The 15,104-nt window shown below is 32.0% G+C and overlaps 1 protein-coding gene across 1 annotated transcript; it reads right to left on the bottom strand.

Annotated features, from left to right (window-relative positions):
• Positions 1–7,157: 7,157 nt before the first annotated feature.
• Positions 7,158–14,703, bottom strand: LOC127064930 (catalase). Its single transcript, XM_050996619.1, has 8 exons — positions 14,103–14,703; positions 10,036–10,210; positions 9,614–9,755; positions 8,849–8,999; positions 8,355–8,534; positions 8,083–8,274; positions 7,763–7,999; positions 7,158–7,672 (listed from the first exon to the last, which is right to left on the bottom strand). The coding sequence occupies exons 1-8, from the start codon at positions 14,448–14,450 to the stop codon at positions 7,271–7,273; spliced, it is 1,827 nt and encodes a 608-aa protein (XP_050852576.1). The 5' UTR covers positions 14,451–14,703; the 3' UTR covers positions 7,158–7,270.
• Positions 14,704–15,104: the final 401 nt, after the last annotated feature.

Raw genomic sequence — 15,104 nt, forward strand, 5'->3', positions numbered from 1 at the left:
TCATCGGAAATAGGAAAGAAAGGATGACCACTGATGCGCGACACATGTCTCTTCTTCTTCTTCTTCTTTTGCTTTTGCTTCTGCTTCTTCCATTTCTTTTTCTCTTTTTTCTGTCTTTCTTTTTCTTCTACTTCATCATCATCTTTTTCTCTCAAGCAGTTACTAGCAATAGCAAGGTTCTTTCCATTCCAATGTCGTCGTAAATCTTTTGCTTTCAGAGGAGTGAGATAGGCGTAAAGAAAGCACCATTCTTTCACCCTTTAAAAGATAACTCTTTTTCTTCCGAGTTTTCCTTACTCTCGAGAGACACATTGTTTCCTAATAAACCGCTTAGTTACTCTAAACCTAGAGTAAATTGCTTCGTTAGTAAACAGTACTTCTTATAACAAGATTTAAGGATAAACTAGCTATACATATGTATCTATACACACACACACACACACACACACACACACACACACACACACGTACATATATATATATATAATATTTTCTATAATTTGACAAATCATATAATATAACAGATAGATGATCAATTATTAAGTCAACATTGAATTAAAGATTATTACATTTCAAATAAGATCGAACAACTGTCAATGATAAAAGATTTTCATTCGAGAATTTCACGTCTTTGTCTCTCACAGGTGTTTCCTAGACGTGGCAAATCAAGAAAATATCCATGGGGGGGTAGTCTGAAAACGCATTTTCTACGTCCCTGACGATTTTGGTGTACACTCTTGAAAGACCCCGAGATTTTTGGAATACATTCAGGCCCGCTGAACCGACGCAAATCGTAAGTCGTCTCAGGTCAGGATTCTGACGTTTCTACGACGCGAAAGAAATCGACAAGCTCCTTCGTATTCGCCGACTTTTCCAACGGTGTTAATGAAAGTGTCACGCGTTCTCATCTCTCTCGTACGTTTTTAAGGTATCCGTGAGATCAATGGATCTTCTTCTTGCCTTATACTTGTCATTTCATTTTTTTTTCGTTTCTCTTTTTCTTTTTCTTCCTCTTTTTCTTCTCTCTTTTCAATCCACCGCGAGATAGCTTGTCCAGGTAGGTGCCAAGAATTTCTCTTCTATGCTGTTCGTATTTTTTATATATCTCTAAGATGATTCCGAAATAATCTTGGAATTCGAAATGACGATAAGGATAATTGATTGAAGGATAATTGATGATAAATCTAGTGACGTACGAAAATAATGCGACGAACGTCCTTCGCATTCGCTATAAATTTAACATCTGCGAGCGTATTAGACTATTTGGGCAAAAAGAAAGTTTCTATATCTTTTTAAAAGGAGAAAAAAGAAAGAAAGAAAGAAAGAAAGAAAGAAAAAAAGTGCTTTTCGGATTTGAAAAGATAGAGATGGAGAAAGAGAGAGAAAGAGAGAGAGAGAGAGAGATGGAGAGCGGAGGAGGGGAGGTTTAGTCGTAACATATATTTCTCCAGCGACCGTAACAGTCTTTCGGCACTCTTTTGTAGAACCTGTGGAGACCGTGTGCGCATAAATAAGAGATATTGCCTTGGAGAAACCAATATTACCGAAAAGAAAATAAAAAAAAAGAAAAAAAAAAGAGAGAAAAAGAAAAAACTAAACTAAAGAAAGGAGATGCTTTCCGAGAGTTCACCGTAACTCAAAGATTTTTATAGTTTGCTGGAAATCTCTTCGTTCCCAAACGACTGAAATATTAACGTTATCGTGTATATGAGCGTACCAAAGGTTGCCTTTGAAACACCTCTCCTCGCAATTAATCGACTCTTCTAATCATTATTAGCTACGCGGCTAGGAATTTAGATGTTTATCCATGAAACGGATCATGTTAAATCACCGTATTGAATCACGGTGAAACGTGATCAATGTAAATCGTGTAAACCGTCCTTCGGTTCGGATGAAAAAAGAAAATATATATATATATAATTTTTGTTATGATACTCGTCGAATTCGTCTCAGTATCCTCTAAAAGAGATAGGCGTAAGAAGAAAATTATAATTATCGTCTATATCTAAAAAAAAAAAAGAGAGAGAGAGAGAAAAAAGATCGAAGGTGACCCGAAAAATTCCATGAGAGAACAACAAGAGGGTTGACAAAAAATTCATCACGATCATTCTAAACCTTTTTTTGTTTCTTTTTTTCTTTCTCTGTTTCGCTTTTTTCGAGCCACGTTGTTGCGCGAGACAAAAGAAGAAAAAAAGAAAAGAAAAAAAAATCGTCGATCGGCCCGCTAGTAAGAACAAAATAATCTAGACTAATCAACGGCTCGTGGATCAATCGATTATATACGATGACTATAACTATTATAAAACGTTTCTGACGATAACGCTTTTGTAAATATTTTTCGATTTACGACGAAGTGCGATAATCCACGAGTATAAATAAGTAGACATTATTTTCACTAAGAGAACATACATATTCGTTATTACCATTGGATAATGCGTTAAATCAAGCTTGGAGTGGATCATAAGTTGGATTGATCTCTCGATGACGAGGACTTCGGTCGTTCGAACGTCATTACGGTCCGGAACCTTTTCCCTTCGTAGCCGCGGGCCAATTTTATACGCGATTTACCTGGTCGAACAGTGCATCATCGGGATCAGCAGGTCAGTGTTCTTCTTTCTCTCTCTCTTTTTCTTTCTCTTTCTTTTTCTCTTTCTCTTTCTCTTCCTCTTTCTCTTTCTCTTCTCTTTCTCTTCTAGGCGAGAACCATACCCGAAGAAAACGCGGATAGAAAAGGTGAAGGTAGAAGAATAGACATTTAGAAAGAAAGAAAGAAAGAGAAAGAAAGAGAAGATAGAAAGATAGGATGAGACGAGGTCGAGAAAGAAATAGAAAAAAAGTAGAGGGCCACGTTCCTCGACAATGCTGTCGACAATAAGGCCAGTCTTCGTAGCTAATGGACCGAAACTTCGTAGTTTTCACACGATGATCGGCATAACGCAAGTTCCTGAACATTTATTTCTTTTCTATAAGATTGGAAAAAGGACTCGAACGTCGAAAGGGCAATCCGATCGTTCGGATCGACATAGAAAGATTAACTGATAGGCATCGTTCAAAATTTTACTAAACAGTTTATCGAATGTCAATCGGGTTATAGGTATTACAATAATATAAACAAGAGATTATCATCGACATTGTATCTTATTTTAACTTGTCTTCTTTTCTTTTTAACTCAATTAATCAAACTTATTTATCGTTATCGTCGAGCGAATAAATAAATAATTTTATCCGAGAGAAAGAATGTATCCTTGCAAACATTTTTTTATTTTTAATTAATTAATTTATATATTTATTTATTCGTTTCTTTTTTTCCTTCGTTTATCGTAGTAGTCTTTCTTTTTTATTATTATTATTTCTTTTTTTTTCTTATTTTCTCTTTCCTACTTTTTCTTTTCTTTTTTTCTAAATTACTACGAACTTTTCGAACTACCCAACATAGAATTACGAGCGATGATGATGATAGAACAGCACGGTGATTCTGCCCTCTCGGTGAGTTTAAACAAATGAGCAACCGAGAAAGGATTCATTAATCATTCGACGAGGAAGAAGATGCGGGATCGTTCCGGATCGTTTAAAAGAACGAGCCGAAGTCGCGCCCGATATTCATCCTTTACAGATCGTTTGCAAAGAAAAGAACGATTGATTGTCAGCATAGTAATCGATATACATAACTGGTCGATAGTGTCCTCGGTTAGTTCACGTAAATGACCGAGACAAGAGAGAAAGAGAAAGGGGAATACAAAAGTAAGAAAAAGAAAAAGAGATGAAAATTTTTTAAATCGAAAGATCGATCGAAAAATTTCATAAATCGCGGAAAATATTTCGTGAAAAAGCTCGCGAGTCGCGCGAGTATCGAATGTAAAAGGTAAAGAAAGAAAGATATATGTACCTGCATCAAAAAAAAAAAAAAGAAAGAAAAAAGGAAGAAAAAGAAAACGAAAGAGAAAAAAAGAAGCCGATCCCAGATCCATAAATTTGTGCTTTCTAGAAAGAAGAATCGAGCCGAACGCTTTACTCCCCATGCCGATTCTATTCGAAGAGAATGACACCCCTGTCATAGTGCGACCTGTTGCGTCTCTGTGGTGAATGATAAAGAGCAAAAGAAAGAAAGAAAGAGAGAGAGAGAAAGAGAGAGAGAGAGAGAGAGAGAAAAGTAAACGAAGAATATCGAAACGAAAAGTTAAACGAGAATTTTCTTCGAGCTTGTGAAGATATTCGTCAATCGTGAGAATATCTCGAGTAAAGAGCTTATAGTTCTATTGCAAACAATATTTTATTACGAGAAAAACTAAATGTCTAAGTCGTAAAGAAAGTTTTGGTTTCTCGAATTCTATTCGGTCTTTAAAGTTAATACATAGGGTTTGTACCTTTATCGACGTTTATAATTAATATAATATATAAAGGTATTGTAGGTAGATGTAGTATTTGAGTACTGTAAGTATGGTATATTAGGCTGCAATAATAATATCAATAGTTTTTTCAATCGTAGTTCAAAAGTACTAAATATTACAAAAGCAGGTATATTACGTTGTAGATATTACGGTGCAGGTATAGGATAGTAATGTTAAATATTGCGGATTAGAAAAAAAAGAAAAAGAAGAAGGGAAAAAATTTATTACCTTGCAGTAAAAGATAAATCGTGGAATATTTACGATCAATCGAATATTAATGATATTTACGTATTTTATAAAATTGGAGATTGGTTTATTGAAACGATGATTATCGAACTTGTTCGTTACTACTTGTCCTTTTCTTTGTTTCTCTTTCCTACACGAACTTGACTCTCGCTGTTACTATTACTTAGAATTCGTGCAAAATTTCGTTCGTTTTACAAATTGGCTACTCGATGACAACTCATTAGTCTTTGAGGACGGAAAAAGGTTCTCGATGGAAATTGGAACGGGACCATGGCCGACTTTGCGTCGGCATGGGAGACACGGGATTCTTTGACATTGGACCATTCACGCCGCTGCTGGATACATGCGGTACAAACGAGCCTGTTGAAAGATAAAACCACACAATGCACCGCTGGTATGGTGTCCAAAGAAATTTACCTTCTGAGAAAAATCTATGCCGTTACAAAGATCGTCTATAACTTTTGCGGCATTTTCTAAAAAATCGCGATGATATCTAACTACAAGTTTACAAGATCGCAACATTGAATAGTAATCATTGATCATTCAGAAAACTGAATATCTTAGAAAAGAAGAAGAAGAATAAAAGTATATTTCTCAGAGGACAACTTATAAATCATATTTGGGTTTGATCATATGGTTAGAATATTTCTTCTAACCTTTTGTAATAAAAGGTTTACGAGGATTCTGTAAAAACCTACCGACGCCATTGAAACAAATCTTTTTTTACTCCAGAAAAGAATTTCGGTGCTTCGCTTTTAAAACAATGGGGAAGAAAATCTGTTTGGCCCTTCGACCGATGCGATGATTAAAAGCAGCGAGCGCCGAGAAATGTATCCCTTGAAATGTGGGAATAGAAAGCCACCCAAAGTTTCCTCAAAAAAAAAGAAAAAAGAAAAAATAAAAAAGAAAAAAGAAAAAAGGAAAAGAAAAAGAAAGAAAGAACCTCGTTAGGCCAACGATCTCTTTTTCAAAACACTTCGACTTTATCACGTTTCACACAGTTCTTCTTTGATAATTTTTTTAAATAGGATATATAAGTAGATACAGAGAAAGATCATTTTAACGGAAGTTAAGTTCGGCAAGACATCACAAGATTTCATCTAAGCGAATGTGTGTCGAGTAGAAGTCAGACCTAAAATTGACATCGGTATCTTCAAAGTTAACACCCTGCTGCGAGCCCTAAAAATGCCTACGGGGTTGTTGTATTAGTTGACTCGAAAAAGCCGAAATCGTTTCGTCCGGATAAACGAGGCTATTCGCAGAAAGTTCTCTTGCCATCCGTGAGCTTAGGGTATCGTAATCGATTCCCATTCGATCATTCCAAAAAAGAAACTCTTCCAAATATTCGACCAATAATTATAAACGACTAAACGTTTATATATATATATATTTATTTATTGCACTTCGCGTTAATACTGTTTTCTTATGGTTATAAATTTTTATTACAGTTCTTTTAGTACCAACCACTTTATGAAGTTCAAAGTACTAATAGTATTAAATAAGAAAGACGAAACAATTAGACTAAGAAAATAGTTTTGCAATGTCATATTTCTTCAATTTTTACGATGTTATTTGTACCGAATGATCCTTGCTCATAATTTGCTTTTACAAGAAACAGGAAGAAAGAGAAAGAGAAAGATAGAAAGAAAGAAAGAGAGAGAGAAAAACTTTAAAGACGTAACTTTTCTGCTTACCTGGAAAATAACATTATGTGCAATAAAAGTAATTGATTTATATTTATATTCTTCCACTTTTTCCAAATATTTTCCTCTTTTTATTTATTTTCAAAATGTGTGATCATAATTTTGACGTTTCTGACAAATTCTTTTTGATATATGGACGAACTTTCTCTTATTTTCTTTCAATTTTAAAGTTATGGTCAATTATACTTTTAAGTGTTTTCTTGCGTAGGTACAAATGGTTTGTTCCTTTGAAGGCACAGAATTTGTACGATTATTAATAGATGTGGTAACGTTAGATATTAAATATGACTAAACCTATGAATTACAGATTATTTATTATCTCTCATCTCCTTATAATTATGTTATAAGACTAAACGATTATGTAATGTATCAAATGAATCGGTACAAAATATTTATCGTGATTTATAAATTTTTGTAAAAAATATCTTTTTAGATATCCAATAATTTCGTAATATATATATATATATATATATATATATATATATATATATATATATATATATATATATATACGAGTTATAATCTTCAGTGAATATCTTCAGCGTTATGATATCGAATCATGATTTTAATCGAAATACTTCACATAATTTAAAAGGAGAGAGAGAAAGAGAGAAAATATTTTTTTCCCTTTTTTAATTTAGTTCTTACGAAAATAATGTCCCCTATCAATATATAACCCGTTTTACATATGAATATAGAAGTATGCGGGAATTGCAGGATGTTATATCTGAATACATTTGTATCAATTATTTTATATGACGATTTAACTAAAAGAATAAAAAAAAGGAAAAAAAATTAAGTGCCTACACGAAACACAAAATAAAGAATATATATTTATTTGTTTGTTAAACAATGCATCCTCGATAAGTATATAATTATAAAGTAATCTTAAAATTATGATACAAGTAGAAAAGAACTGTGTAAAATATATTTTTATAGACGGGCAGATTTTTCAGATATGTTTATCGGTACGCCAGCTTTGCGTAAAGCTTCGGTCAATTTCTTTCCCAATTCAACATCTACTTGAGAGAAATTTTTTACTGCTCTTTCGACTATGAATAAGGAAGCATGCTGTAAACTGCTTGCTAAATTCTCTACCAATCTATTTCTAGCACCGGCATCAAGTACGTACTTCCAGAATAACGTAACTTGACCAAAATCATCTTCGTCAACGGGTTCGTAACGATCTACTTTACCGCTAACACTAAAAGGTGGTGATCGTACAGCGGGACACTCTCTTGGTCCGCAATAGCTATTAGGATAATAATTAGGTGCACCATTTTGATTGTATATAGCCATTGAGCCGTCTCTCTGATAATTGATCGTTGATATAGTCTACAATAAAAAACAATGTATGTGTATTTGTCAATCATATTCGATAAAAAACGATTTAAATTAATAACACTTGTTGTTGTAAATAATTACCTTGTAAGGACAATTAACAGGCAATTGAAGATGATTCGGACCCAAACGATGTCTGTGCGTATCGCCATACGCGAAAAGACGACCTTGCAGCAATTTATCTGGACTTGGCTCTATACCAGGTACCAAGTGAGCTGGATCAAACGCTATCTGTTCCACGTCAGCAAAATAATTTTCTGGGTTTCGATCTAATACTAATTTACCCACAGGAATCAATGGATATTCCTTGTGCGGCCATACCTGTTTAATCGAATATCATTCGTTAATATAATAACTTTGAAATAATGATCAAGTTCCAAAGGAAAATACTAAAGTATTAATACTTTTGTAATGTCGAACGGATTCCATTTGAAATTCTTCGCTTCTTCCTCGGTCATCACTTGTATACAGAATGTCCAAGATGGATAATTTCCATTAGCAATGGCATTGTAAAGATCTCTGATTGAATAATCCGGATCGGATGAGCTTAACTCTGCCGCTTTATCGACCGAAAGATTTTTAATGCCTTGATCGGTCTTGAAAGTAATTACAACATTTAATGTCATGTCTTTGATCGAACGTAACGTCGACGTAAAAATATAAAGAAAAAAAATACCTTATAATGGAATTTACAATAAACTCTTTCATTGCGAGCATTCAACAATTCGAACGTGTGTGATCCATAACCATGCATGTGACGATAACCATCCGGAATACCACGATCAGAGAAAAGGATCATAACTTGGTGCGTAGATTCTGTTCTTAATGAAATGAAATCCCAGAACATATCAGAGTCCTACAAAAAAAAGAAAAAAAAAAAGAAAATAGAAATACACAGGTATATTAATGGTTTTAACAACGCGGATACAAGAGTAAATTATTCGAGGAAAAAAGAAAAAAATATTCGATCGTTCGATCGACCATTTATTCTTAATGAAGTATAAAAGAAAAACGAAATAGTAAATATTCAATTTTATTCACGTTTCTTTCGATTAAATATGATGTTGGGTCCAAATTAATCAGAACAGGTCTTTGCGGACTACTGGATCAACGCTATTGATCCAGCATGACTCGATTTATATTATCTTATATCAGATCTTCGATACAAACCTTCAAATGGGTCACAGGATTTCTCTTCTGTGTATGGATAAAACTCGGGAAGAAAAGAGGATCTTTGATGAAAAATATAGGTGTGTTGTTACCAACCAAATCCCATATACCTTCTTGGGTATAAAATTTAACTGCGAATCCACGTGGATCTCTGTAATCGAAAGAAACGTTCGATGAAATTTCGTTTGTTATTTCGAAATCAACTAACTTCTGTTAATAAAGAAAAAAAAAAGGAAATAAATTAAAATAAAATAAAATAAGAAAAAAAAGAAGAAAAGAATAAAGATATTAATTAATAACGATCGCTGTTATTCTCGCTGATCAAGATCGTTGATTATGACGGTATCGAGAAAAGAAAAAATAAAATATCATTTAGTAACGTCATAATGCAATCACGTGAATCATTATTTTTTTTTTTTTAGATATATATGTTAACATCCTTTGTTTCGTATTTGATGATTTTTTGCGAACTCTCGAATATGTAAGGATTACTCATTAACAAAGTAGAAATGCTAAATTTAACGATGAAGGAGAACTATTATACTCGACGATTAACATCATTATTATTTCTCGACTTATCCGTGGGAAGGTCTTAAAAAACTTTCTCATGGATTGTTCTCTCGTTTTCTTTTTTTCTTCCAAAAAAAGAAAAAGAAAAGAAAAAAGGAAAAGAAAATATACGTATTTCTCAATTATACTTGGTTAATTTACTGTATATAACATTTTATATTCGATCTTAATAATAATAACAACATGTACATTTACCTGACCGTATCAGCCGAACCACTTTCGCCACCTACGGTAGAAAATCTCACGGCAATCGGAGTTCTCGCTCCAATTTCGGAAAAGACTTTTGCTTTGCAATATTTCGTGATATCGTGTGTTACTTCGAAGTATCCGTAAGCGCCTTGAAAAAGAATACAATTTATACTTCGATCGATACATTCTTTATATACATGTTTCATATTAAACGAATCAACTTCGATCAATTCGTTCATTATTAAATACTCTTTTTATATGAAATAATAAAGAAAAATAATAAAATAAGTTCGTTAATATTTTTTATTGTTTATATTATTTATTACCTTTTCCTTTTTGTTCATTGTTATCGAAGAACAAAAATTTTTTCCTCTTTCCTTAATTTATCAATCTAATCGTTAATCAACATCGAAAAATATATAACTCACCGGCTCCTTTAGCATGCACCACTCGTTCTGGAATTCTTTCTCTTGTAAAATGTGACATCTCATCGAGATAAACATAATCTTGCAATAATATTGGCCCATGTGGACCGACCGTAAGGCTAGCTTTCTTGTTGGCAATGAGAGCTCCACTTCCGGTTAATAATGCAGGTGGTGAACCCTTTTTTTTCGAAAAAAAAGAATGATATAAATAAATAACAAAGAAAGAAACGAACAAACAAAAAATAATTATATTTCGGTAATATGAATTGTATAAGCGTGTCGACTCGTATCGTATAAAATTATTCGATATAATTATTCGATAAATTAATTCGATTAAATATTTTTATCACTGGATAGAAAAATTGGCTACTAATATAATTATCTCTTGTGGTTATACAGCTGAAACATAAATGTGATGTTTGTTCATTGAAATACAAAAACGGATTACGTGCTCACCACATTTCCGTAGAAGAATACTATAATATTATAAACTACGGAAGTTAGAAACGATTAGATCGTAATATCGTAAGCAAAAAGAAAAAAGAAAACAATGAGAAGAGAAAAAAAGAAAGTTTGAATATTTAATTAATCGTAAAAAATATAGATATATCATTTTTTTTGTTTTTAATTAAACTATACGTTTGTTATTTGTAAACAAGTATTATGTTATTTGGCTATTTATTTTACGTAAGGTTTTAGAAAAAATTAGTTACTAATTCCGTAGGGAGCGCTATCAATTATTGCAATAACATTTTCGATTTTTATAATTCTTTTTAACGAACGTAATCTTAAATCTTACCTTAAATAGAAGATTGTATTATATAATTCGTAAGAAAAATATTCGATGAGCGACAGTTCTATCTAATTAATTTAAAATTGATTTTGTTTGATTATCATCGATTGTATCTTCGAATTCATTTAATTTTTTTTTATTTAGAGAACACGCTAACAGATAAATAATATTAATGAAATCAAACAAGGGGAATTCAATCTACACGATCGATTCTGTTTATTTTTCATAATCGATATCTTAGAAAAATGTCTTGGTTAAATCGTTGAATTTTTCTTAAAGAAGGTATGCGATAAAACTTATAAAGCTGACAAACAAGAATCACAGACTAACTGATAAAACTCTACGATTATTTCTAACTGGTTTTAACGGTTCTTCTAATCTCAATTTTGTAAACTAGTATAGAAACGTTATTCTGTATATTATGGATAGAGTACAAAGTTATACTACCAATTGAAGATCTATCTAAAAAATCTAACTACCTGCGATATATATATATATATATATATATATATATATATATATATACTTATATATAAATATATAATGAAATAATGAGCTAAGTAAAACAAGCAAAAAAAAGAGTATCATTAAAAAAATCTATAGCAACGAGAAACGATGACGAAAATAAATAGAAAAATTACGATGTTAGCTTCACATTCTCTATCTCTTCATCATCGTTGCCATAATCATTATGAATCATACAGCTTAATTCGAACTCATACTATTTGTAAAACTTTCTATGCAATATTTGTGTTTGATCACGCAACGTATAAAACATTCGGTGAAATTCATCATAATCGATTACTCTTAAAAACGCTGAATCTATAAAAGCGAAATAATGTCTTGAAATAATATATAATATTCGGAAACAAGTAGTTTGTGAATGCGAGCATATACATGTGTGTGTGTATGTGTAGATAAAGATTCAATATCCATCAAAAACAAACTTGTCGTGAAAGCTCGAGCTTACGTTCAATATATGTGTATATATATATATATGCGTACGCGCGCGCACGCACACACACGTGTCCATACTTTCATAGTCCATAATCAACATAGATACATATATGTACATAAATTGTTGAAATATGTAAACAACTATTATTCCATTTCCATAAAATTTATTACGTATGCAACAACGTTACTTCAAGCAAATATTATCTGTTAAAAGTAACTATGAGCCGAAGAGAACGTGATAATCGACTCACACGAGTTTTATTGATTTCCTTCATGTTTTTTTCCCTATGAACGTTTTTCTTGCTTATCAGGTCACCCGACGATACGATACGATTTTATTTATTTAAATATCGTAGAGAATTGCATAATTAACGATTGACATTTGAATTGAATTTGCATCATTTCTGACTTCTTTACTACGTTTACATCAATAATAATGCATTTTTATTTCCAAGAAAATATTTCGTTCGTTGCATGGCAACATACTTCAAACGTAATCGCAATCGTTTCTTCGTTTTGTTTTCCTCTCATTTTCTTTTTTTCATTTTCTTTTTTCCTTTCCTTTTCTTTTCTATTTCTGGCATAATATTTCATGCGATATAACAAGGAGATAAAGATTAAACGTCCGTTGCCATAAGAGTTTAAGTTTATGTATTTACTTATTTATGTTCAATATACATATACATACGTATAGAACACATACATAAATACTTTTGATAGATAGAAATAATCACCTACATTTTTGTTTTCTAAAAAAGGAACAATTAATATCTTTTCGATTTTATTAAAATTAAGTCTTTCAAAAAAGAAAAAAAGAAAAACAGGGAAGTCATGAGAATTTTCATATTATTAATTTTGTCCTGCCAAAGTAAGATAACATAATTAACATAAAAATAGAATATAGTACATAATATTTGCATATGTAAAAATTACGTTAGTAATTATGTTTAAACTGCACCAAGTGGAACGTCTACAATGAAAGTTTCTGCGCCTGCATAATGATTTTCCTCTATACTTTAAGAATTTTGCTCTCTCTCTCTCTCTCTCTCTCTCTCTCTCTCTCTCTCTCTCTCTCTCTCTATCTATCTATCTATTTATCTCTATATATATTTTTATCTTTATTTTCATTTTACACAAAAATGAAGTGTAACGCATAACAGCATGAAAAGAGTTGTCATCTATTACACAAAACAGATGTAAGAAATATTATCAATTTTGTACTTTACGTAATCGAAATATCATGTTTTTAAGAAATTCATCATAAACTTTAATTTTTTACAGAAATTATATATTAACAAAGATTGCTAATCATTCTTTTTTTTATTCGATACTCTGTTAAATATGATAAATACATTTGTATTTAATTAAATTGACGCGTCTTAGATACGTATATAGCATATACGCTACCTATATATATACATAACTCTCTCTTTTATTCTACTTTTAGGTACACCCTTGAAAAAGCACACTTTCTAATGTCGAAAAAAATTGAAGGAAGTAATTACGAAATTACCAAAACTATTAAGGAAATTATCGAAATTATAAAAACTTTCGAATATTTACGTTTCATTTCATAATTTAAATATATGTAAATAAATAACCTCATTCATGCTATCAACTGAATGAATTGTTACTTTAAACTGATAAGCAGAACCATACTACATTCAACCAAACTCCACAAGTAATTTCGATTTGATTTGACTACCTGTTATCAAACTGTCCGTATATTTATAAAATCGAACAAATTCATAAAAAAATGTCACGTGCAACGTGGAAGTAAATAAATGTAAATAAAGTAAATAATCATCGGTATGCGACGTAACACGTAATAATATATCTTACAGTCAATAACGTAGTCGTAGTCGTATGCATTTATTTTATATCCTACACGGAATCATCTAAGTTCTAATTTTCTCTTTTTATCGTGACATATATAGTAGATATATATATATACGTACATATGTATATATATATATCATACGATTCATCAAGAAATATTCAACGACGGAATAGATCTTACGAAACGTAAAGGAGAGATGAGGAGAAAGAGAAAAAAGGAAATAAAAAAACAGGAAAGAAAGAAAGTAGGAAAGAGAGTGTGTATGTGTGTGTTGTGAAAGAGAGAGAGAGAGAGAGAGAGAAAGAAAGAGAAAGAGAGGAAGAGAGAGAAAGTAAGTACTACGCTAGTAAAAATAGAGGTCATTGAAAGATGAAGAAAATAAAGAGGAAAAAAAAAACAACAACAACGCAAGTGAATGATCACGTAAAGCATACATTTTTATAGATAGGACAGTGGATATCTCAGTTCGTTAGATGATACCTTTAAATTTTTCTTATAATCGTTGAGTTGTTCCGAAGCGGGATCTCTAGTCGTGCCTGCCATCTTGTCGTCCTTCGAATCTTCGCAGGATTTATCGGTTGTGCAATATCGATGAGATCGATTGAGCGATGTCGTAACGTAAAATTGTTTTCTAGTGAGAAGCGCGCTACTATACGTCCGTTCCTCGCGATGCCAAGAACGGAAACTGACTGGCAGCGATGACAACGTGCTTTTATCACCTACGTCGCTACGCGATTGGTGGAAAATCGAGGGAGCAACCTTACGCCATGACACGCAATACGTTTTTCGAAGGGCGCGAACGAATGATACAACGTTATTATCCAACATTCGGTCAATTAATTCTCTTTTTTCTTATTTTTTCTTTTCTTTTCGTTTCTTTCCTTTTTTTTTTCTCGATAATCACGTCATCGATCTTTCTTTTGTTACGATTTTTACGACGGTCGGCCGTATCTCGATTTTTCTTTTTCTTTTTCTTTTTTTTTTACTTTCGTTTCGGATTGTTCTTTCAATGATTTTTTTTCCTCGTTTTTGTTCCCCCTTTCTTCCCCTTTTTTTTTACGTCCACGATCGAGGACGATTGTCTTAGCTTTTTCTTTTATCCTCGAAGGTTGCTGAAAAATACAAAATTTAACGCGGTCGTTACAATGGTATTCCTTTCAAACGTTCAAAAAAATCACGGTCCAATTTGAAATTTGACGAAGATACGAAGAAATATGTTAATTAGTGTCGAGGGAGAAGAAAAGAATTTTGGAAATAATTGAAATTGATGGCATCGATATAAGTACATGTAAGTATGTATGTGAATGCTTTGAAATATCATTAAAATTCAAAAATTCAAAAAAAAATGTATAGATTATTAATGAAGGATTTGTATAATTCCTTACCCTCATACATGATTTACTTAACTATGTAACCTATACAGAACGTTATCAATGCGGTTATCATGATTTTTTTTTACTTTTAGCCACTTGGTAATATATC

This window comes from Vespula vulgaris, chromosome 7 (genome assembly GCF_905475345.1).
Source record: "Vespula vulgaris chromosome 7, iyVesVulg1.1, whole genome shotgun sequence".
Lineage (NCBI taxonomy): Eukaryota > Metazoa > Arthropoda > Insecta > Hymenoptera > Vespidae > Vespula > Vespula vulgaris.